General features: G+C 43.0%; 1 protein-coding gene and 1 long non-coding RNA gene across 4 annotated transcripts in view; one reads left to right on the top strand and one right to left on the bottom strand.

The window, feature by feature from the left end:
* Window positions 89-22,783, bottom strand: part of MIB2 (mindbomb E3 ubiquitin protein ligase 2) — a 35,085-nt gene continuing 12,390 nt past the window's right edge. For both annotated transcript variants that reach the window (XM_021417221.1, XM_021417222.1), the window contains 16 exons: window positions 18,196-18,302; window positions 15,374-15,568; window positions 14,474-14,616; window positions 13,915-14,022; window positions 12,749-12,853; window positions 11,918-12,080; window positions 11,206-11,339; window positions 9,407-9,555; window positions 8,757-8,913; window positions 7,900-8,054; window positions 6,512-6,638; window positions 5,996-6,226; window positions 4,850-5,028; window positions 4,258-4,442; window positions 3,479-3,544; window positions 89-2,107 (listed from right to left, as the gene is read on the bottom strand). In XM_021417221.1, the coding sequence (XP_021272896.1) occupies window positions 1,866-2,107; window positions 3,479-3,544; window positions 4,258-4,442; window positions 4,850-5,028; window positions 5,996-6,226; window positions 6,512-6,638; window positions 7,900-8,054; window positions 8,757-8,913; window positions 9,407-9,555; window positions 11,206-11,339; window positions 11,918-12,080; window positions 12,749-12,853; window positions 13,915-14,022; window positions 14,474-14,616; window positions 15,374-15,568; window positions 18,196-18,302 (2,446 nt within the window). In that variant the 3' untranslated portion in view covers window positions 89-1,865. The remainder of the gene's footprint in view (window positions 2,108-3,478; window positions 3,545-4,257; window positions 4,443-4,849; window positions 5,029-5,995; window positions 6,227-6,511; window positions 6,639-7,899; window positions 8,055-8,756; window positions 8,914-9,406; window positions 9,556-11,205; window positions 11,340-11,917; window positions 12,081-12,748; window positions 12,854-13,914; window positions 14,023-14,473; window positions 14,617-15,373; window positions 15,569-18,195; window positions 18,303-22,783) is intronic.
* On the top strand, window positions 2,103-21,889 carry LOC110408491. Of its 2 annotated transcripts, none has more exons than XR_002444369.1 (4): window positions 2,103-2,777; window positions 2,955-3,139; window positions 13,531-13,739; window positions 19,707-21,889. It is a non-coding gene; the product is annotated as an uncharacterized LOC110408491 (long non-coding RNA). The 2 variants fall into 2 exon arrangements; XR_002444368.1 differs by lacking the exon at window positions 19,707-21,889 and adding an exon at window positions 15,050-15,365.

Consider the following 22,783-nt stretch of genomic DNA (forward strand, 5'->3'; position numbering starts at 1 on the left):
CCAGAACACACATATACATTTAACACACACGATAGAGCATCAGTTGGTTTCACCTTTGGTAAATCACAGCTGGGCGTGGAGCAGAGGCTTACAAAAGAACTGTATTTCAGAAAACACTTGGCCTGCGGTGTGCAATACACATTCTGGAAAATTATTCATCTGTAGCAAACAGTGGCAAAGCTCTTATGTTACAATGATGGTTCGGTCTCATACTTTTAGAAAACAGCCTTTGCACATTCCTCTTCACTTGATGCCCTATCACAAAAGGGCAAACACTTTGGGTTTTGTTTAATCCCAAGGAAGTTACTCTAACATGAACTTCTAGGAAGACATTGAGCACCCGTAACTCTGATTTTTACCAAAGTTTCACCAAAGCTGATCCTAAAATTCAGCTTCATCTTATTCAGATGTTTAATCCCAGACTGGGGTTAAATCAGATCCATTTTTTGTATGTCTAGGTCAAAAACACCCAGAATTGTAACACCTTCAAATGAGTATTTGGAGAAAGATCGTGTATAAGAATCAGAGACAGTGACACAAATCTTCCTCACATCACCAAGAATCATGATGAAGTAACAGACAGAGCCGTAGCTACCCTCTATTGCACAAAGATTTCATTAAAAGATTTGCCATCTCTTTGCTCATGAAAAAAGATAGCAGAGGAACACAGTAATTTTTGGTGTTGGTTTTTTCTTTTTTCTTAAATAGTGCTTGCAAGGTATAACAAACAGTATCACTGGTGTATAATTGTGTCAGTAAAGATAGATACCACACACGCAAACACATATGTATACATACACACACGCATGGCACGCTAGCCCTACAGGATGCCACTTTTGCCAACATTACTTTACAGGACAGATTCACCAGATAATATTTCTTCAGTCAGACAGTTGGAAAACACAGTACAGCCAGATCCATATGTCAGCTACTGTTTGTACATTCATTTTAATGCTCAGGAAAATATAGTTTTATTTTATTAAGTTCTGCTGCAAAACAAAGAAACAAAAAGGAAATCCTTCTCAATTTCTTAATTATTACTCTATTTTCTTTACACTTTGATTGGAGCATTTAACACCTGCCTTTGGCATTATGGTTAGAAAGCTCAGGAGTCTCTGAACACACAGTTGTGCAAAAAATAAAATATGGAAGAGTGTCACTTCGAGAAGTTTTTGTTGTAACAACATATTTTCTCCAATCGGTGTTCACTACTTTATCTCTAAGGCACACACACTCTGTCTCTAGGATCTCATCACAGCCAGATTTGTCTGTCAGTCCAAATCTCTTTGAGCCTTCAAGTACTAGTTCAGAGAGCATGCCGTCTTAGGACATTACCTCCCTACCACTGACAGGCATCAAGGAGGACCGATGGCCACGACTGATCTCCTCTGGTATCTCCTCGTGGAAAGTGCAAGCATACACTTTGCCACTGCCTGCCCAGGTACAAGGGATATCCTCCTACAGCATCTCCCAAGGCTGCACATCTGACACTGCAGGGCACTAGACACGATGCAGTCACTGGAGCAGGATGCCCTTGCAAACACCTGCATGTGGAAGTCTATTTGCCTCCGGTCTGAAAGTCTTCTGCCTTCAGCAAACAGTTCAGCGTTCTTTACTTCGTACCTTTCCAATGGACAGGCAGCACAAGGCGAGGTGGCTGCCCGCCCTCCAGCACCGCTCCTCGCCCTTGCGACGCCACAAGCGGAGAAGGCTCCCTCCCCTCCACCTTCACCCAAGTCACATTTGTTTCCCCCCCTCTTTCACAATGGCTTTGCAGGTAGCCAGACTCAGCAGCGCTTCTCATCTAAAACGCAAACAAAAAGGATGTAAAGGAGGTGGGAACGGGAAGGGAAGCAAGCGTATCCTTAGACAAAGATCTGAATCCTCTCCCGGATAGCCTGCCGGCAGATGGGGCAGACAGTAAGGGCTGTGCTGCAGTCTGGGCAAGAGCCATGTCCGCACTGGAAGACCAGTTTGATTTGGTCATCGATGCAAATGGGGCAGGTGATGCGCTCTTCCATCTGCCGGTAGCGGTTCTGCAGCTCCTCCATGAGCTTCCTCTGATCTGTGGATTCGGAGCTTGGGCTGCTCTCCACCTCGGTGCTGTCTGCAGGGGTGGGAGAGCAGGAAGAGAGTTAGTTGCTATTGTGCTTTGTCTCTGCTTGAGACAAAGCTTTCTTAACCAGACCGTCTCTCAAAGAGCAGCAATTTGTTCAGGCTAAACTCTCTTCAGTGAGCCTTATCCAGGGAGTCCGCAAACACAAAGCCTGAGATGATGCTTTTTATGAACTGGCCAGTGCTGCTTTCCTCTGTTCTGTTGCTCAGCTGATTTTTTCCCCCCCTCTTTCAGTCTGCATGTTTCTTTTTTAAAAAAAGAAACAAGAAAATACAAAAGGAAACCATGTTGTCTGATACTTCCTGGCTTGTTGCTTTGCAATATGTTGGTGCTACCTAACTTAAAGGTAAAAACTTGCAAAGCTGGTTGTGACATTCTGCCACATAGTCCAGGAATCCTCAGTGCTATCAGTACTATGTTCTTTCAACCTCCTTGATTACGCTTTGGATTTAATTTCTTCCTAAGTCTTTCAGGACACACAGGGTGAAACAAGAAGAAACCATTTGACATCACTTACATCGGCATGCATACAAGAAGCTACACAAAAAAAGAGTCCTCTAGTTAACACTATATGCAGAATTTGGTGGACCTTACAGAGATACCTGGTTCTAAAATCAGATGAAATGCAAGAACCCCAGATACTTGACAACTGCCAGCTTTGGTAAGTAGACTCTTCCCAGCTCCTTCCTGCTGTCATGTAAATTTGTTTTTCATTGTTTTTTTGTTGTGTTTTTTTCTTTTTCTTTGCATTATTGTGTTCCAAAGAGAATTTGTCTTTGCCAGCTGTGTATGTCTGATGCCATGTGACAGACTGCTGTTCCCCTGTGCTTTTGTCCAGGCATCAAGACAGAAAACCTGACTCCAAGAAAGAAGCGTGTAACACTGAGACATGAGCAGCAGGACATGCAATTTCCATGTGTACTGCTACACAAGTCCCCTGAGGGTCATCTCAGCTACAGAAGACGTATCTGTCATCTCCTCTATGAAAAAAAGCTTCAGTGGACAACCTGGATTAATTCCAAGGTAAGTCCAAAGCTGCTACCATCTTGCTGACTAGAAAAGAACCTGATAAATAGCTTTTAGTACAGTGACAGATCAAAGCTTCCCCGAACATTCTATTCTGTCTATGCAGCTTGGATTTGGCTCATGCCAGCTGAATCTAACTTTTCCTTTCTGAAGGTGATGGATGCTACAGGTACCATATCCCCTTTTCTCCCCCACTCTTCCTGCAAAGAAAAAAAAACCTCTATTCCTTATGTTTTTGTTTCATTTTCACTGAGAATCATCGATTGCTGCTGAAATAAATGCCATGAAGGACCTTTCCCAATTCATAGCACTGAACAGTAGGTACAGTAAACATACCTTGCTTGAGTTTTTTGGTTATTGTCACTTGACATTTGATGCACTTCTTCATTCTCCTGGAGCATTCTAGCAAAATGATAGAAGGAGTGATTACAATTAAGCCCACTGGTGCAAGAACAATAGGAAAAAAACAGACTTGAGAACATCAACTTTTAAATGGTGTGAGAACTCCCTGGATGATTAAGAGATGGAAACGAGGACACTGCCTTCTTTTTTGAGCTATATCTTCTCCTCTCTCTTTAGTCTTTCCTGTGCAGTAGCCAACACAACACGACTTCTCAGTGCTCTCTGTTGCCAGAACTGCTGGGCTATGTATGCAATACAGCTCTCTGTTCAGTGGGAAAAGGAAGCAGTCCTCATACACAGTCCTTACCAAACTCCTTGTGGTCAGACTGAAGGCACCTTAATGAGATAAGCTTGCTGACATGTTTGAGCAAGCTGCCATTAAAACATCCGAAGCACAAATCACTAACAGCCAGAGAAGGGGAACTCCTTCTCAGGAGGTCTTGATGGAGAAAGTACCACCAGCTACAACTGACACATCTGGCCTTCCTTTTGAATTACCCACAGCATCTGTAAGCTCATACCCGGGCTGCCTGTCAGCAGGTGCTCAGATCACTCCGTGCCTATCACAGATTGCTTTGGACACTCCATCTAAGATGACAGTGTTGAAATCATGCTGGGGTTGTTTCAGGTCATATACAGCTTTGCATCCCAGCAGACCTTGATTTATGAGTCCAGACAGGGAGGCTATGAAAAGAAAAACAGAATGGACTTACCTTCACACACAATACTGTGCTGGCATGGGAAGAAATGGATGAGCAAGGCCAGCTCTGAGCAGACCAGGCACTCTGTGGGGACTGCCACACTTGAGACGCTAAGGTTGGTCATTGTGTTGGGAGTGGTGTGCACGCGGCGAAGGCTGCAGGTGATGGCTGAGCAGTCTGAAGAAAGCTGCTGTTCCCTGCAACAGAGAACATGTAATCAAATTTGAGCCATGTACACCAGGTCCTTCTTCAATGACCTGATAAAATCGCATTGATCCCTGGCAAACATTCCATGTGAAGACAAAGATGCAGATGCTCAGGTAGCACAAACTTGTCAATCTTCATTGCACTAGTGAGACCAGCTCAGCCTCCTGCTGGGATTATGACTGATCTTTCTAAAAGGAAATGGAGAAAGCAGGCATGACTAACATTTACAGTGCCAGCAACAAACTCCAGATGAAACAAGAAGCGCTCAGACTGACATCTAACGTCAATGTTTTAGGGATGCTTCATCCTTCCCGGAATGGCAGCTTCATGCAGCAATACCACAGTAATATATCTTGCAAAGAAAGACACAGCAGCTATTCCGGAGGACATAGTTTACCTGAATTTCTGTGAGAAGTCTTTGATGATTTGGACAATCCTTCCGTCTGTAATAAGGTCTAAAGGAGACTTTCCCCGATGGTTTGCATAATTAATATCTGCTCCTTCTTGTGCTAAGTAACATGCAATTGCAGTTCCAACATTCAGCTCTACATTTCCAAGAAAGCCAGAAGCCTGCAGCTAAAATACGTTGAGATACACTCTGTTAATAGAAAAAGTCTGTTACGTAGCTGTATCAAATTTAAAATAAAACTTTAATCATCACACTGACAATTGTGAATGCAGTTTTGCGTTCACAAAATGCAAGATGATCCTTCAGCGTATAAACGGCAGATTCAAGCCTTGTGTTCCAGGAACAAGTGGGCATAAAACTGGTCCTAACTGGCACTAATCATTACTAACCTCAGTAAGGGGAATTCACTTCTTCAGTCAGTGGAAAAGAGTTACAAAGCATCTACTGAAAACACCACAGTGAATACCAGCTGATGGGCAGCTGGCATATGGAACCTGAAGTGGTAGTTATTTAAAAAGCCAAGCTTGTGTGCACACGATCCAAACTCATCTCAAGGAAGCAACAATTTTCTGCTGATGTGAAAAACATGGACATGTCTTTCAATATGGCCTAATATTCCTTATATATCCATGAATATGGTGCAACGTAGTTAAATCCAGTTCAGGCTTTATAACATAGCTTTCATCATATAAAGCATCTCTCATCTCTCATATTCTGCTCTACATCTGCAGATAACTGGGGTGTTTGTGGTTAGCTAGCCTCTTATTTTCCATGCCATCAGACAGAAATGAATTTCTGTGGTTCGGGGGCATGAATTAAACCCAAAGACTCTTGGCTCTGTGAGCAGATTCATGACCTTTCCCACGTCAAAGAAAGAAGCACGCAATGCTAACAAAAAACATGGGATGTTACAGGACAAGTTGGTGTGTGACTATGTGAAGTTGCATGCTTCAAATCTGAGCATACTCTCAACAGATTTAGTCTCTGATAAGCAAGACCGTTTGCTTCCGTGCTCCTTAACTGGACAGACTCTGCATTATTTCATTGCCTTCCTTCACCCCTTTAGAGTCCATTCCAACATCATCAAGCATTCTCCTGCCCTTGGTACTGGAATTTCCCCTATTCCCAGCTCACCTTGGAAAAGAGGGATGACCCCATCTCCCCTTCATGCTTCTCCATCAGGACTGACATTAGCTGCTGTCGTTCCAAGGCAATGTGCATAGCTGTGTCCCCATCCTCATCTTCAGCATTGACATCACTGCCTTCACTGACCAGCAGTTGCACCAGCCCTACGTGTCCCTGGATGATAGCGAGGTGCAGAGGTGTTTGGTTCCGGTTGTTCTTGACATTGACATCACAGCGACCCTTGAAGAGAAGAATTGCATCAAACAAGAGGAGTTGTTGCTGCTGCTGAATTTGACTGAAGAAGAGTGCTGCAGTTGTGGTACTTGCTGAAGCCCCAGCTCTCAAGTCCATCTTCAGGACAGAAATCTCCAAGAGAATGCTATGATTCAGCCCTCTACATCTTGGCCATATGACCAATACACCTCTATACCACACACAGCATTAACTCAATACTGCTTAGGAAAAAGTGGCATTTTGGGGGTGGAAGAGCTGGAAATGTGCTGGCAGTTTTGTTTTGCTTCTTACCTCCTTGATGAGAATTTCTGCCACTTCTTTGTGATTATTGAGAGCAGCAAGGTGCAGGGCAGTGAAGCCATCTTCTTTTTTGGAGTCAACCAACTGTCGAGCTCTTGCTAGAATCTTCTTTATGGCTCTATAGTGTCAAAGGTAAACCAGAGATGGAAGAGTTACTTATCAAGAAGGAAAACAGTGCAGAAGAAACAGGCCTGCCTCTTCTGATCAGCAGTTATGAACGTTCTTCAAATTTAAACAAGCAGCACCGCACCTGTTAAAACTGAGCTGGCAGATGTAATGCAGAATGCTCCCAATATGTTGCTCACAATTACAAGAATAAAACAATTCGTATGTACACGGATGATTTTTGTCAGCACAATCATCACAGAGAACCACACTCCTTTTCAGTGTTGCTACACTTGCACGTATTTTCAGGGCAAATTCTGCCTTTGTCTCTCTCACGTATTGGATGATTATTTATAACAGATCTTTGCTAGCAGCTTTAATGAGGCAGAGTACTGAATTTCTCAGCTGCCTTCAAATATTGCACGCATTGTCAGGCAGCTTGCTGCAGAGGAGTGGCATAGCCTGTCTGTACTGTTTGCCAGAAAACCAAGCAGGTACCTGTACAAATCTTCTAGTCCTTTTGAGGTCTGCCAAAAACGCTGTAGTTACATGGGTTGCTCTTCATTGTTTAGAGATAAAGCCTACTCATTACACAGAGGGCAGAGAACAGAGCACCTTGCTGTTATTTATCTTCTTTTGGTATTGATAATTGTGAGGAATGCTCACTTCTCAGTTGTACTTGCCTAATTCTTTTGAAATATTAAGTCTATTTCTGGTTTCACATGCATTTAAGATCTGTAAGGCTCTATGCAAAGTTAAGTTTAAGAAATACAATAGAGGAGTGCAGGAAGCTGGAATTTAATGGACACAATCCCACACTCGTATCAATTAAAGTATCTCAGGTTGGGTGCAGTGAGTTGGACGATCTCAGCCTTTCCCTTCTTCTTTGCTGAGTAACCATTACTACAGAGAATTAACATATTACCATAACAATTAAGAACTCGAGAAAGGAGGAAAAGTTGCAGCTTCTTGAGATTTTTTTTTTTGGCAAAAGCAGGCAGAGTACACAGAAATTGGCACCTGCCCCCCACCACAGGCACAACACACACATACCCTCTGCTTACATCCACAAAAGAATCCCTGCTAATGTAGGGAATTCTCTGCTCTAAGTCCCTGGTAGGTAGTCAATTCCCCCACCACAATTAGGTGCTGCCCAGCTAGGGCTCACAGCTGTCTCAATGAGCATTTGGCAAGATTTTATCATCATCCAGTCTCAGAGCGCCTAACCAATCCATGTGTTCTGCAGGAACGCATACCATTGTTCATTCACTTACAGCTTGTTGCCTTTTAGAGCAGAATAGTGGAGCAGATTGAAGCCTTGACAGTTCTGGACAGTGAAATCAATGTTGGGTACCTCAGTGAGAATTTCAATGATGACCTTATAATCTGCAGTGATAGCATAATGCAGAGGGGTGTCACCACGAGAATCCTACAAAAGAATACCAAAGCAGAACACAGGTTACCTAAGAGTGTCCAGTTAAGCACACTCTGAGGGATTGTGCAAGAGAGGAAGATATACAGTCTTCCAGGTCACATTAACTTGAGATCAAACATCACTGTCACGCAGAACAGTTTCATAGTTCTTGTGAAATCAGTTCCTCAGGGCTTGATACCAGCTGCTCAGATGACACACTCTCACATTGCTAGCTTTGAGGGACTGACCCAGCACTGCCCAAGTCCTGTCAGCATACAAACAAGCCCTAAAAAGCAGCCTGGATCCAACTCACCACTACTGTCCTTCAAGTTCCTCAATGCTAGTTCTAACAACCTCATCAGTCCTGGGAACAGGACAGTCTCAGCATCACATGCTAGGAGCAGATCAGCTCACACTGGAAGGCACAGCAGAGAGTACTACTGGCTTGAGCTAAGCAGACTTAAAATGATGAAGGTGTAGACCCATAACTGGAATTTCTGAGTACTGAATTTAGAGGCATACTTCCCCAGTGCAGCGCACAGTAGTGTATTATAAGAGAACTGTCTTCAAATTCTAAGCAACAAATGATGCAAGACAAGAGAAGCAAGTTCCCCCCCAACCTCCTCTGAAAAAAAAAACAAAAACCATCACCACATACAAAACACCAAAAGAAACAACAACAAAAAAACCCCAAATCCCTCAAAACCCAAAACTTACGGGGAGGTTGACATCGCAGTTGAGTTCACAGAGGGCCTGCACCACTTCTGTGAATCCTTGACTGACAGCAACATATAAAGCTGTGCACTTGGCATTGTTTAACAGGTCTGCACCAGCTCCCTTCGCAATAAGCACACGGGCAACATCAGCTTGGTTTCTGATTTAAAGGCAAGGAGTAAGACAGAGTCAACGCTGTGCAAACAATACATTCTCCCTTCCTGCAAGCCGTCCAAACTTCTTGGCTTTTGTATCCTCTTAATTCCACTCCACCTCCTCTTAAATCAGTCTGATTTAGATCAACAGGTACCTCCTCCCACTCTTGATAATGAATTCTTGGCTTACAAAAGGCAACAAACCAAACTAATCCCAACCAACTTACCCTCACCCCAGAAAACATCACCAAAGGCTCCTAATCAGTTGTTCTGATTCCCCACAAATTTTACAGCACAGGAACTGACCTAGCTGTGGATTAAAATAGTGCATCTGTGGTCCTGAAGCTCGTGGGCTGATTTCTAATGAGGCAAAGGAGAAAATCCTCCCTCCTCACCTTCTCTCACACTCTGCACGCAGACAGCTCATGTATATCTAGGAATGTCCTTGTGTAGCCCTTTCAGTCTTGTATCAAAGACAGCAAGAAAACCATCTCCTACCCAAAAGCTGCGTAGTGCAGCGCTGTATCACCCTCTTCGTCCCTCAGATTGACAGCAGCATGTGCCTGCAGCAAAATCTTCACAACATCCAGATGTCCCTGATAGGAGGCAATCTGTAGTGCAGTTCTGCCCTGATTCTTGTTGTCGACCTACAGGAAAGACAGAGACATAGCAAACAGCAAGGGAAGACCTCAGCTTGAGTTCAGCCTTCGCAGGATGACAGTCACTGGCTGCAGAACAGTGGTGTGCTCAGAAGCACAAAGCAAAATCTGTGCCCTGTTAGCTCTGCTTTAAGTACATCAACTACAAGGCTGACTTTCTCCCTAAATATTCCTAAAGGGGAAAAGGATAGCACATTTAGTCAAGATGGGAGAAATAAGCAAACAGAGCTGGAAGCCAGGGCTCTGATTGTAGCACTGATGCCAAATCCCTCTATGCCTGCAAGCAGAATACTTCTTGACATTGCAGCCAACTATTCCTTCTCTAATTGGAAAATGCACGAGGAGATCAAACTGGCTTTAAAAATGCCAAGTCCCCATTGCTTAATGTTACTCCAGGTACTTTACTGGGCACAGCGCTGGAGGGTAAATCAGTGTTAAGGTGCTGCAATGAGGTTTTTCAAACATTAAAGGGACTGAAGAACAAAAAGAGGCTGTATGAAAGGCAAGACAAAAAAAGGAAAGGAAGCTACTGAGATCAGCAGGAGGCTAAAGAGAAGAGATGAAGGGGTTGGCAGAACCTCAGCTGACTGGCAAGCAGAACAGCTTTTTTTTTTTTTCCCCTGCAGCTGGTTCTATGCAGCAAACAAGAGAGCAGGACAGGCAAGACTTGCCTTGATTCACTCATAACTATGGGCAAGTTGTTCCAGCAAGGAGGCTTTAGAGACCATTGTGTTATTCTTAAATTTACACAAGAAAGACAATGCTGATAAGCTGAAAAGCCCTAGGCAAGCAATTCTAACTTGCACTATGAAGTGAGCCTTTTTTCGGTATATATCTCTTACTGAAATAACAATTCGTTGATAGAAATATCAGAATATAAATAGAATATAGAATAGAAATCTAATAGAAATAAGTAGGAACAAAGTATTCTCAACTCTTGGCACTTTCTTATCTGAAAACAATCACAGGTGTTCAGCTAATCCTGTCTCCAGAGCTCCCATTAACTTTGTAAATAAGGATGGAGATGGAACCTTCCAATAGACAGCCTGAGAAAGCAGTGATACGAGTAGATGGGATCCTAACAGTCCAGCACATTGCAAGCATATGAATTGTTCAGCAGCAAGTCAAGCCCAGTTCCCCGCTCCAGTCAGACACCAGATAAGGGCACTGCACAGCATCAGAATCTGGGCAGCTTTTCTCTTTCCTGTTTCCAACAGTTCTATTTAGCAAGGTCATGTAAGGACAGATGCATTCAGTCAGACACAACCTGTTGCTTTCTTTTCAAACAGGGGCTAGATTCTTGGACATCTTGATATTGTCTTCATACATATATATAAATACTCTCTCTAATTCTACAGGTGCAGTGTCCATACAGGACAAATGAGAAAAGTGACCTTTAGAAATATGTTATAAGGACTTGCTCCAGTTCTGCTTTAATGGCACACTCTGACATCATACGACATGCACATATTTACATATTTAATCCTAAATTGCAGCACTGTATTAAATAATTTAATACAAGGTCTGAGAAATCTATCATTTCTCTCCCACTCTCCTCCTCGCTCAAATACAAAATTTTATGAAATCATTTTAAAGCGCATGGAAAAAGTAAACATACAGGATGTCTTCAAAACTTGCCTTGTCTGGGTACTTCTGAAGGAGCTCCCGAACTTTGGCTGCATTGTTGAGCGCTGCCCAAATGACCAGACACCCTGCGTGGTCTGATTCTGTCTTCTGAGACAGCAGTTTCTCCAGTACCGTAATCAACGTGCCTGAACAGGAATAAGAAACAGCCACAGGTTAACAGCACCAAAGAGCATGCGTAGACATTCGTGTTGCTGGCACAGTACAGCTGCATAACCACTGTATGGGCCTGCTGTACCTCTCGGCTCACAATGAGAGCTTCATGGATTTGCAGCTTAAACAGAACTTCAACTTTACAAGCCTGATGTCATGTGACTCAAATCCAATCTCAGAGCGGACTGGCTAAAGTACTCACTGATTTGACGGCACAAGAAATACCTGAAAATATTTCACATGCATTCAAGAAATAGCATTCTCCTACAGGACATGCAGCAGAACAGAGCAAGAAACAAACAGCTTTAGGAAGAAGCCAATACCCAACCTAGGGCAGTACTGTGGCTAGCATTCCTAAGTCCTGAATTATCTATTTTCCTACCAAGGCCAGCTTTACTTCCCCATTAAGGCACGGATTGGTTTTGGAGTTCCATCCAAGGAAGAACAGGCAGCTGGAGTTTAAAACCATCAAAACTGTAGTGCCTTCATTACAACCAGAACAAACTTTTCTCAGCCCCTGACAATCTAGACATCTCCATTCTCACTCTCTCACTTTTTGATTCCTTTGCATTCTCCGTTGTCATGAGATTTGCTTCCTCATCTCTCTGGTAGGCTGTCAGACAAGCTGGATTAAACGTCCAGGACTGGTCTCCAACTGACACTCGCAGATCTCCATCCCCATACACTTTGATCACCTTGCCAATGTGCCCTAGCGTCTGCAATTGAAAGAGAGAAATGATTTTTAAAAGGAAAGATGCAGTATGCTTTTTATCTCAGAACCAGTGCAGCGCTTCTAAGAGAGGTTTTGCAAGCAGCACCCCTGCAGTGTGAAAAGAAACACTAAACAAACACTCACAGACAGCTCCCACTTCAAGGATACCACAAGGTTCTCAGCAGTTTTTATGTTACTGCTTTTACATAAAAAGGGTTTCCTAGCCATATTACCAAAAAGAAAAAAAAAAGCTGATGAAACAACAAACCAAGAACTGATAAAATGGGATTAGGAAAGGTTTCCTCTATGCATTTAATTGCTCCTGAAGGACACGTGCTCTTTAACCATACTGGTCCGCTCAGACCATTTTTTCCACTCAAGCACTCTTTCCTGCCTCATTCCCAAGAACTGGGAAGGGCTTAAAAGGACTCTAGTTGAAAAAAACTTATTTGACTTACCCGTAGCCAAATCATTTGTCAGATTCCCCATCTACCCACGCTGCTTTGGGTCTTGTGATAGGATTATATTACTGATAGCTAATGGCCCCAAGCAATATTTCTGTCCCCGAAAGGTCAGGAGAACTGCAGGGCAATGCAAGCTCAACCACCATTACTAATTGCTGAAAAAAACTGAGGAATTTGCTGGACTGTCCCGGAAGTGACGTGTACTCACAGGTGCCATTTCATCTGTCCACTCCCCATGACCAGGTTGGAATCGCTTCACTGTTTCCATATCATCTATCACCCGGACAACATCACCAACCCAAAAGGTGTTGAGCTACAAGAAAAAAAAAAAGTCATAAGCTTTGGGGAGATGAAGCAAAATAAAAAATAGCGATCAGCCCCCACTCCCAGAAATCCCAACTGAACAAGAAACCCATCCAGTTCAAAATAAGGCATTACAAAACCTCAGTACAGCTACCAAGAAATCTGTAATCACTGCAAAATAAACACAGACCAAGGACTGGAGCATTTCTGTTTTAAGCCAAGTGCACATTTAAGTAAGGAAATACTTTGGGACAGAAAGATTTTTTCTTCAAAGCATTTATAAATAACACTAGAATGAAGTACTTGGAACTTTCCTTGGTCTGTTCCTCACCATACCTGACACACCAGGAGACTTATACAGAAGTTAAATCTCTTTGTTATTTAAAACAGAAAATCTATGGTTTCTCTTTTTTTGTAGTGATCCTTTGCCAGACACTCCCTCTACTCACTGAGCTAAGAAGGGAACACTGTCAAAACTCACAGACTAATTCTGCAGAAACACTCTGACACGGGATCTTCTATTGGTATAGAGTTTTTGCTTGACGTTTTTTGTTGTTGTTTTGGGTTTTTTTGTGGGTGCTTTTTTTTTTGGCCACTGTGACCTTGTTCAGGTCTTTCACGATTTTGTACTCTTCCAGAAGCTCCCTCCATACTTATTAGCCCTGTTTCTAACAATCCACATTGCAGACTCTCAGGCCCCTGGGGGAAGGCCAGCGCTATCAGCTTTAGAAACGCAGACACAAAATTAGAAGAGATGGATTAAAAGACTCAGGTCATCCAGAACAACTAGAGAGAAGCAAGAGAAAAAAGATGGAAAAAATAGAACAACAGGAAGATAGAAGGGAAAAAAATCAAATGGAAATGAAGTGGACAAAGACTCACCTCAGATGAAAAAGGTAACTACAGAAGGTTGAATTATTATAAACAAATTGTTACCACTCTTATTAAAGGAAATATAGCAGTATATTTCCTTGGCAATTGAGACACACTGTGTCCTAACACAGCAGGCTAAGCTGACAGCTATTCCCTGCAGCATTTCCATTCTGGCCAAGCTCACCTATCAGCACGTACCTTTGTCAGAGCTCCAGGATGGAAAGTCCAGCGGGTTTCACTGTTGAACTGGACCCTCACATCTCCTCTGTCCGTGATTCTGTGCACAGTCCCTGTCTGGCCAATGAACTTTGGAGGGGAAAAAAAGCAGAGGAAGACCCCAACATAAATTACACTGCTTAATAGTGAGGAAAGCAGGCAGGAGGACAGTAAGAATGCAAAATGTAAAAATGTTTGAGAACACAGCACAAAGTGTCCTCATCTTTCCAAATTATAAAGGTGTGCAAAGATTACTACGCTGCAGTATAACACCAGCAAGTTACACTCCATTAATTTAAATGGCAAATTTATTAATTTAGCTGTTATCATTTTATTTGAATGTAAGCTCACACCTAATGTTCACTATCCAGTGTCCTATCACTACAGAATTTCTATCTGTGATCCACTCAACACATTATAAATACATTTGTGTAACATGGGACCTTCTTTATACTGGTTACTTCCCAGCCAGCAGTTACTTCTGCAGTCTGAGATAGTGACTGATAAGGTGCTGAAAGAATAAGAGCACGCTGCAGCATACCTCAGCCATTTTAGGATTCCAGCCTCCATGGCCCTCCTGCATCTCCCGCAAGATGTCGATGTCCAGCAGGCATTTCACTTTGTCCCCATGCTGGAATGGATGCCTGTCTGTGCTTTCTTTCCTCTGCAGTTCAGCTGGTTTTCCTAAACAGAAAGACATCACCCACATACATACAGGATGCAGTAAAACTTTATGTCTTGTATATCTTTGTAGCATGGCTTGCACATTAACATAAGGCTGAATGGGTGCAAGCTAATGTAAAACCCTTTCTCTATTTGTGGAGCATGCTGTATGCACTCTGTGGGGCAGCATGATGTAGACAGATCAAAAAGATTCAGTTCGAATGGGATAATGGCATGAATTAAACATGAGGTAGTTCTAAGAAGACACAGTTTTGTCTCTTCCCAGAGGAGAATGTGTTTGAACGGTGCCTGTCCTGTTGTGTCAGACATCAGCGGCTGTCCTCAGCAACGCAGTCACCCAAACTGTTGTTCAGTGGGCACTCAGCACTCAAAATGAGTTCTCTTCTCTTTGAATTAACAAAGCTGACATTTGAATCAAATTCTTTGCTCTCAGATGCAAGCATTCCCATGGGAGTTTCATGAATCTTCACTGTCATGACCTTGCCTTGACAGAAGACCTTTGGGGCTCTCCCTTGGGATACAGCTCTGGGCATCTGATGGTCATATGTGATCTTACCACTGAAAGGACAAACAACTTTGCTAACCACCCTGAAATAAAACAATATGTTCACAAATATACATATTGTAAAACACAAGTTATGCAGAAATTTTCTAAAGCCACACGCTCTTGTTCTGTTTTCCAAGCAAAATGGGCTTCAATGTCAGGAAATGGCAGTGCAAGCAACATTTTCTCAACAGAAGACTTGTACCCACGCACCTAGTTTTGGGAGATGCTCTTTGTAGTAAAAGCCACCGGATGCCTCCACAGTACATTTCAGGTCCACTTTGCCCTTGTGTCCAACTCGGTAGACATTTGTGGTACCATCAGACCAGGTGACACTGGCCACACTACGTCCAGTCTCCACATCCCAGCCACGAATATCAACCACGCGTCCAGTTTTACCTTCACCACCTGATGGGAAGCGAGGGGGGAAAAAAAATAACATCCACCTTGAATTTTCCCAGAGACCAATAGAGACCTGACTCTGAGGTGCTTACTGAGATAAAATTTCATAATGTTTTTCCTTAGCTAAGTAAACAGCAAGGTGAAAACTTGTCCATTCTCCAACTACTCACTACAGAGTAGAAGCCCAAAGCCAGAAGTCAGTAGCTGGGGAGGATGAAATTCTGACTGAAGTTGCTGCTAGGAAGGATTTCTGCAGGGCACTGTCACAGGCCTGCTCTACAAGGTGAACAGAAGCACACAGATCTGCTTCACCATCAGCATCCTGCTGCCTGAAGCAGCGCCCTCCAAGTGTTTTTCATACACAATAAAGACGACAACCAACCAACCAACCCTTGTTCAGCAGCTCATACAACTTCCTCACATCTGGTGTGCTCCATCTTGATCTGCAGAAGGCACACTTTCTTAATTAAGGAAATCAAACTACAGGACAATTCAATTTGATCAACTCTGAGAGAACCTCCGCATGAAGCTCGCTGAAAGTCAGCCATTTGCTTTTGAATCAAAATACGGAAAAGTTGAATTCTGTAGAAATGCAACAGTCATTGCTCTTGGCCTACAGAAACATTGCCTAGCTAGGGAACACTGTGTCATGGCACCACACTGTGGCAAAACAAAAACACAACGTTGTAGAATCTTCCCAAAGCCTTTAATCCCTCCTCAGCATTTGTGAGGTGGTGGAACATCAGGTAAAATTTGTTCTGGTACTTCTCTTCACCTGCACAGCAGAGAAGACCACCACGGAAATAGTTCAGAACATGGAGATATATAACTGAGATGGTAAATCTGTCCAGGCACACGGCCATTCCCTCAACCAAGAGGGACAACTTGTTATCAACACCAAATCTAGTGACAGGCCATCAGAACTTGCAGATTCCCAGCCTCATTCTGCTGCCAAGTCACTGCATGAACTTGGGCAAGTCCCAGCACTGCCCCCCAAAATGGGGTCAGCAACATCTGTCTGTCTCACTGGGTTGACAGTGAGGTTCTACTTGCCTCTAATTGTCTGCAAAGTCTTGGAAATTATCAACTCAAAGGAGCTACCTTCCCCATCTAACTGCACATTGATCTAAAGAGGATAATACAGACAAACCAGTGAGCTTTACTGTCATCTCTCCTTCCCTGTACAGATGTTTCTTAAGAGCACTGGTGTCCACTTCCGTGACGCCAGGATTCAGAGATGGCAGCAAGGAAAACGTTGAAATGACTGAAGAATTGCAAACGTTCACTCAGAGAAGAGCTGAGCAAAAACTCGCATCACTTGGCAAGTTTTGCAGTTAATGCTAATTTCTGCAATCAGCTTCAGGCAACAGGACTATTTAAAAGCCACGTGCAAATAAAAGCAAGATCATTCAATCAGATTCCTCAACTAGATGCTGTTGTCTTTAGCAGAGACACACAAGACCATGTAATTAATACACGCACTTACCAGGACCCTGTGTCAGAGTTTGCAAGGCTACACATTACCACTGCTTATATGTTCCTTCCTTAAATAGAAACAGAGCTGCTGTGCTATTGCTATCAGGAAGCTAAGTTCTGAAGAGCAAACAGCATCAGATGGGGACAGCTCAAAGACAAGAAAGCATCAGTGGAGAACAGCCGAGCACCTGGCCTTATATTTCCTCCCACTTATTTTGCACATACCACTGCTTTCAGGTCATGACCATTGCAACCAACACAAGTCTCAGACATGTAAATGTTGATCTGATCTCAAAATGATGGATAAGCTGGACTGAGCTTAAGCCTCTTTCGCTCTCAGACTCTGCAAGTAATCACGTCCTCCACTGAACCCCAGAGCTGCAATAAATGGTGGAACCTTTGGACTTGCAACTTAATTATCAAGAGAAAAAAGAAGCTATGAACAGTACAGTATGTACAAGACTCAGAGCAGAAACGCACAGTAAAATTGTTATAACCCTAAAGCACCACACAGAAATTGCTATCAGTGAGTTACAGTCATTATACCCCGAGAGCAGGTCTAGTAAAGGCACTTTTGTCTCTGCATTTTCAGCCCAAAGTTACAATTCACACAGAAAAAAATAAATCATTTTCCAGCAACAACAGCAAATAATTCTTCATTAGTGCTCCATGTCAAACTTAAAGACTATTTCTCTTCACTGTTCTTAAGTGTCCAAATAAGGATATTCCAAAGCATTCCAAGGGAAAAAGGAATACTGTACACAAAGTCAGACAAACCTTAATTCCCACTCAGTGGAAGCTTTTTCAGGAGAGGATATGTCTTTATTCCCTTGTAACATGGTGTATATTTTTAGTTCTACAGAAGACCTTCCAGGATGGCCCCCATGAGTTTTCACATCTATGAAATAAGAGCAGCAAAACTTCCCTCCCACACCCTAATGAATGCATACAGTCTATGTCACAGATACGTTTCTGAACAAATACAAGAAAATAAAAAACATTTAATTCACTGAAGAACAGAGGCCTGCATCATCGAAAACAGTTCCCCTAAGAGCTGCTGCTCAGCACACGCATTTTCAATTAGCAATTTTGCAAAAACAAAAAGAAGAGGAAAAAACTCTAATGGTCTTTTTCAGAACATCTCAAAAGCAGCTTACCATCCTGGTTACCCCATTCCCAATCTGGGCCACGGACTACTTTAGCTCCCTGGAAAGTCCCTTTTAACGTGATGCGAGTCAGATTCTGTCGAGGACTCACTAGGACTCTGAAAAACAAAACAAGAGAAATCAAATTTATTATTACTACTTAGACTTTACAAACCTCTGTTACATACTTACAGCAAAGCGTGGCTTGAGTTCTGAAAAACATGTAAAGCATGAAAGAAAGGAATTTTAAAAAATGGAGACTTAGATCCTGCAAGCTGGTCTCATCAGGAAAGTCAGAACTCTTACATCTTGTTGCACTGACAGCAGAAAGACACTATAGTGAGTAATATACTGGGCTAAAGACGACACAAGTTTATCTTCAAACATTATCAAACAGAATAGGGGAAGCCTTGCAGAAATGCCATCAAGAGATCCTAAACATTTCAGCAGCAGAGCATGTGTTTTCATTGCCAGCTGTGCCACTTAGGATAATCCACAGGTTTCCCCAAGATGAATATCTAAGTCAATTAATACAGATCTCACAATGAAAACTTATGTCTAAAACAGAGCCTCCGAGAGAGGGGCAAATAAAGAGATGGTAAGGATGAAATTTTGATTTCCCTGGAAAGCCTGACATCACTTCAGAAAGAGGAGGATACTGAGTTTCAGCAGCCCTAGAATCCCATTGTGACTTTAAGGCAATGTCTACGGGTGTTACTAGAGTGTGCACTGCATGAAAGCATTAATGGCTCAAGCAGTCTCTTAGCTCAGTCGTGAGGAGTTCAGCACATTTCATAACTTAAGCTGCAGACTGCACAGCCTAATTCACTTTCTGAAAAGCAGAGCAGATTAGAGTAGTGTTACGGCTAGACTGTTTCCAGGATAACAAAGACCTTTATCTACCCTGCAATCTCCATCTCACGCATACACACTGATCTTAAGGAAATAAAAAATTACCTACGTGATGGTAAACAGGGGGTCTGATGTCCTGTTAAAGCAGCTTCCAATTCCCATTGCGTTACAGCAACTTCTCTGCTGGTTTTTCCTCGTGCTGTTCCTAGTTTCTGTTCCTTAGCAGAAAGCTTTTTGTAAGATACCAAGCCACCAAAGCCCTCCCAGACCTGTTTGGTTTGGTCTCCTAGGGTACAATCTGCTTTTCTAAGTGACTGCAGAGGTGCTGCAGTCCATACCCTTAACTCTCCATCTTGTCCTGCCAGGCTCCCAGCAACTCCCAGACACAGCAGCTGCTCTGCAGGGCAAGGGGGGGAGCCTACCGGGAATAGGGCTGGCCTCAGAATACTGTGTTCATTTCCCATCTAATGCCTCCTGAGAGAAGGTGGAGACTCAGAAGGATAAAAAGCTTATGCTTGAACTCGTTGTTTACTTATCCATCAAAAGCCTAAGTCTTTTACCTTTCTTAACTCGCTCACAGATCTCCTACCTGTGCTTTACAGCCTAGTGTATTTAAAAAGAGGGAGATTATATACACCTGTTCTTCCAATAATTTATTTTACATTATCCAGATCATAGCTCTACCCAGGGAAGATGAAGACCGTTTTTATTGAATGGCTGCGTCACGTCCATGCCTTAAAAAGGCATAAATTGCTACAGACTGGTTCAAAAAACAGCATGGATTTGTGTGTTACGTCTGAAACTGCTGAGCTACAACGTGCTATTCTCACTGTGTTTTCACTTGCAATCATGACAGTAGAAAGCAAGAGAGAAAACACCACTGCACAAGGGCTGAATGCAGTTCCTGTTCTGCCACCAGCTTTGATCAAATCACGTCATCACCTCTCCACCCTTTCCACAAAACAGGGACAAGAACTGTTCCATTTTCTCTGCTCCTACTCAGCTTGCCTCCTCAGGACAGGGCCTATCTTTTGAGCTATACCCAGCTAAGAGATCCCCAGTTTTAAGCCAGGCACCCTGAAGCTCTCTAAAACAAATGACAGGAGCGCAACATCACCTTCATTTAAGAAGCTCCATTCCCACCTCCACTGAAATGCTGGAGGCAACCCACCATAACTGTTGCCTTCCCAGGTCTCACTACAACGCTGACAGCATCTTGAACCACGTTGCTGATCAGCAGCTCAGAAGAATGATACAAGATCCAGATACCCTGAGCCAAGACATCTTAAGTTTTAATCTAATTCAGCATGCTTTCCTCCAAATGCTGGATAAGAGCCAAAGTTATTAGTGCGTTGCAGAAATGCCCAGGGGATAAATTTAATGACTGCAATATTGCCTTTAATAACAATTTTAATTATTACAGCCATTCCAAGTCCGCAGTCATTTCTGTCCTACAAATTCCAATGATATTAAATTACTGTGGAGTCCAGAAGACACTTGGGAACACGCTCTGTACAGAATGAAGCTATTCATCTCTTCAGCTCACTGGGAACCACCCCCTGCTGATATTCTGCCTGTGCTCAGTTTTCACTGAAGTGTTTACACAGCCTCTCACATCACTGAGATCTGTGCCAGGGAAACAGCATCATCCATGCTTTACAGATAAAAGTTTAACACCTAAACAACTCACCTAGAGAAATTCAAACAAGCTGCTTTTAATCTGCAGTAGCAGTTTGAGACCCTGCAGAAGTTGTAGCCCCCTCTACCAGCCACAGCTAACACACAGAGTGAGACAGAGCCCTGCACGCTGCAGAAAATACTGAAAGAAATGAGCAGAATGCACAGAGATGGTTACCCTGCGAGGCAGCAGGCCACTCATACTGTGTTAACTGGACCATCCCACATCTTTAGAGAGACAGTGGGTACAAACCCACGCTTCCTCCAGGATGTATAAAAAAAGGCACAGAGATCCTGTAGAAACTCCAGGTAAAACTGACATCAGAGCAAGAAATTGTAGATTCTCTAATCCTCCCTCACAAAGCTTTCCTGAAGCACTTCCAGCACAGGATAAAGGATGTTCTGACAGATGGCGGGCGGATGCTGACTGCTCCTGCATGAATCAGGCTAAGACAAGGACACTGTCTGAGGGATCAGGATCACACAAACCTATTTCAAGAACTGTCTTTACCAAAAATTTCCATGGGCAATCCTATGTTGCCATGTGAAGGCACAGTCTGCACAAAAACAGCTGCAAGCCTAAGGCCTCAGCTTATCTGGTAAATCATGCTCTTTTTAAAGCTAAAATTCTACTCATTCATTAACGGAATAAATCCGTAAATAAATTCATATAAATAAAATCATAAACATTTTTAAAAAACATTAGGAAACAAACAGATCAAACAACAGTCAGATTCAACTCAATGTGACACACTGACGTTTCTCATATGTGACACTGCATAAATAACACCTTGAAGAGGCTGCTCCAGTAAACAACCACGCATCCCCTCGCCTGTCCAGTAATGAAATACCCAACAGCTGTCACTCAGCTCCAGCATTAGCTCTGGCTTTCATTACAAGCAGACACAGACAGGAGGAAGGCTGGGCTATTAAAGCTGCCTTCAGTGCACACACACAGCTAGGCGATAGCGCACGCTTGTTCTTTTAATGTGTCTGAGTTAGCAGTCCAAGTGGTGAACTACACAGGACAAAACCCGGCGAGTTTTGCTTTGCTATCCTGCTTACAGAGCCTGACTTATCTTCCAATTACTAAGCGTATGATATTCAGCAAGTGGATAAAAGATTATTAAAAAAAAGCAAAATTGAGCTGTTCAGTCTTTAAAATTAAGGAAGAGAGCCACTCTCAGAATTAACAGTCATAAAATGTCAACCAAATAAGATCAATAAAGAATGCCAGCCATTGGCAGATGTCAGGAAGAGAAGTTCAAATGGGAAAATAGACAAAATCAACACCTTCTGCCACCAGCAGTTCAAAGTAGGTCATTTAAGACCCAAAATAGCTTTCAGGTAAAGGTGTCTTCAAAACCTCTTTAGGAAACCGATTGGCGATGCTCTGCAGCGTCTGTCTGGACTTAAGGCCTCTTAAAATCCTAGGATTAGTGAGCTGCTACAAACAGGTACTTGTTGCTCATGCCTATGTTTAGCTGCACAGGTGTCATGTGGTAGGGTCCTGCCAGAGTTCTTGCCTTCTTCTAACAACAGATGAGCAATGGGAGCAGTTACAACACTGGATCCATGGTGGCAGTCCATCTCTTCACTCAGGGCTGAGACCAGGGAGAACCTGCTAAGCCCCAGCTCTTGAGCTTTGGTTAAAAGGACAGTGGATGTGAAAGTGCTGGAACACAGCTGCACTGCATAGGGCTCAACAGGACAGTCAGCTGAGCGTACAGTCATGATCTGCAAGTCATCACTGCATTCATTATTGCATGAAACCAAGATTATGGGATGCTGTCAGACCTGCTGGGATCCCTACCCCATTCACTTAAGCTTTCTTACTAAGTAACACTCTTGTGGTCTCTGCACAGCACTTTGTCTGAGTCTTGAAAGCAAGTAGCACCGTGCTTGAGGCTGCACACTTCCTCATTTCAATAACCATGAGACTGCCATTCTCTGCCAGAGAAAGGAGGTGAGAGGCACGTGATCTCAAAAAGATCTCAGTGCTGTATTTCAGAGCCATTCAAACAACAGCAGGTAACAAGAATACCACAAGAAAAGCCATATCCATACAGCA

Source organism: Numida meleagris, chromosome 20, assembly GCF_002078875.1.
Source record: "Numida meleagris isolate 19003 breed g44 Domestic line chromosome 20, NumMel1.0, whole genome shotgun sequence".
In the NCBI taxonomy this organism is placed as follows: Eukaryota; Metazoa; Chordata; class Aves; order Galliformes; family Numididae; genus Numida; species Numida meleagris.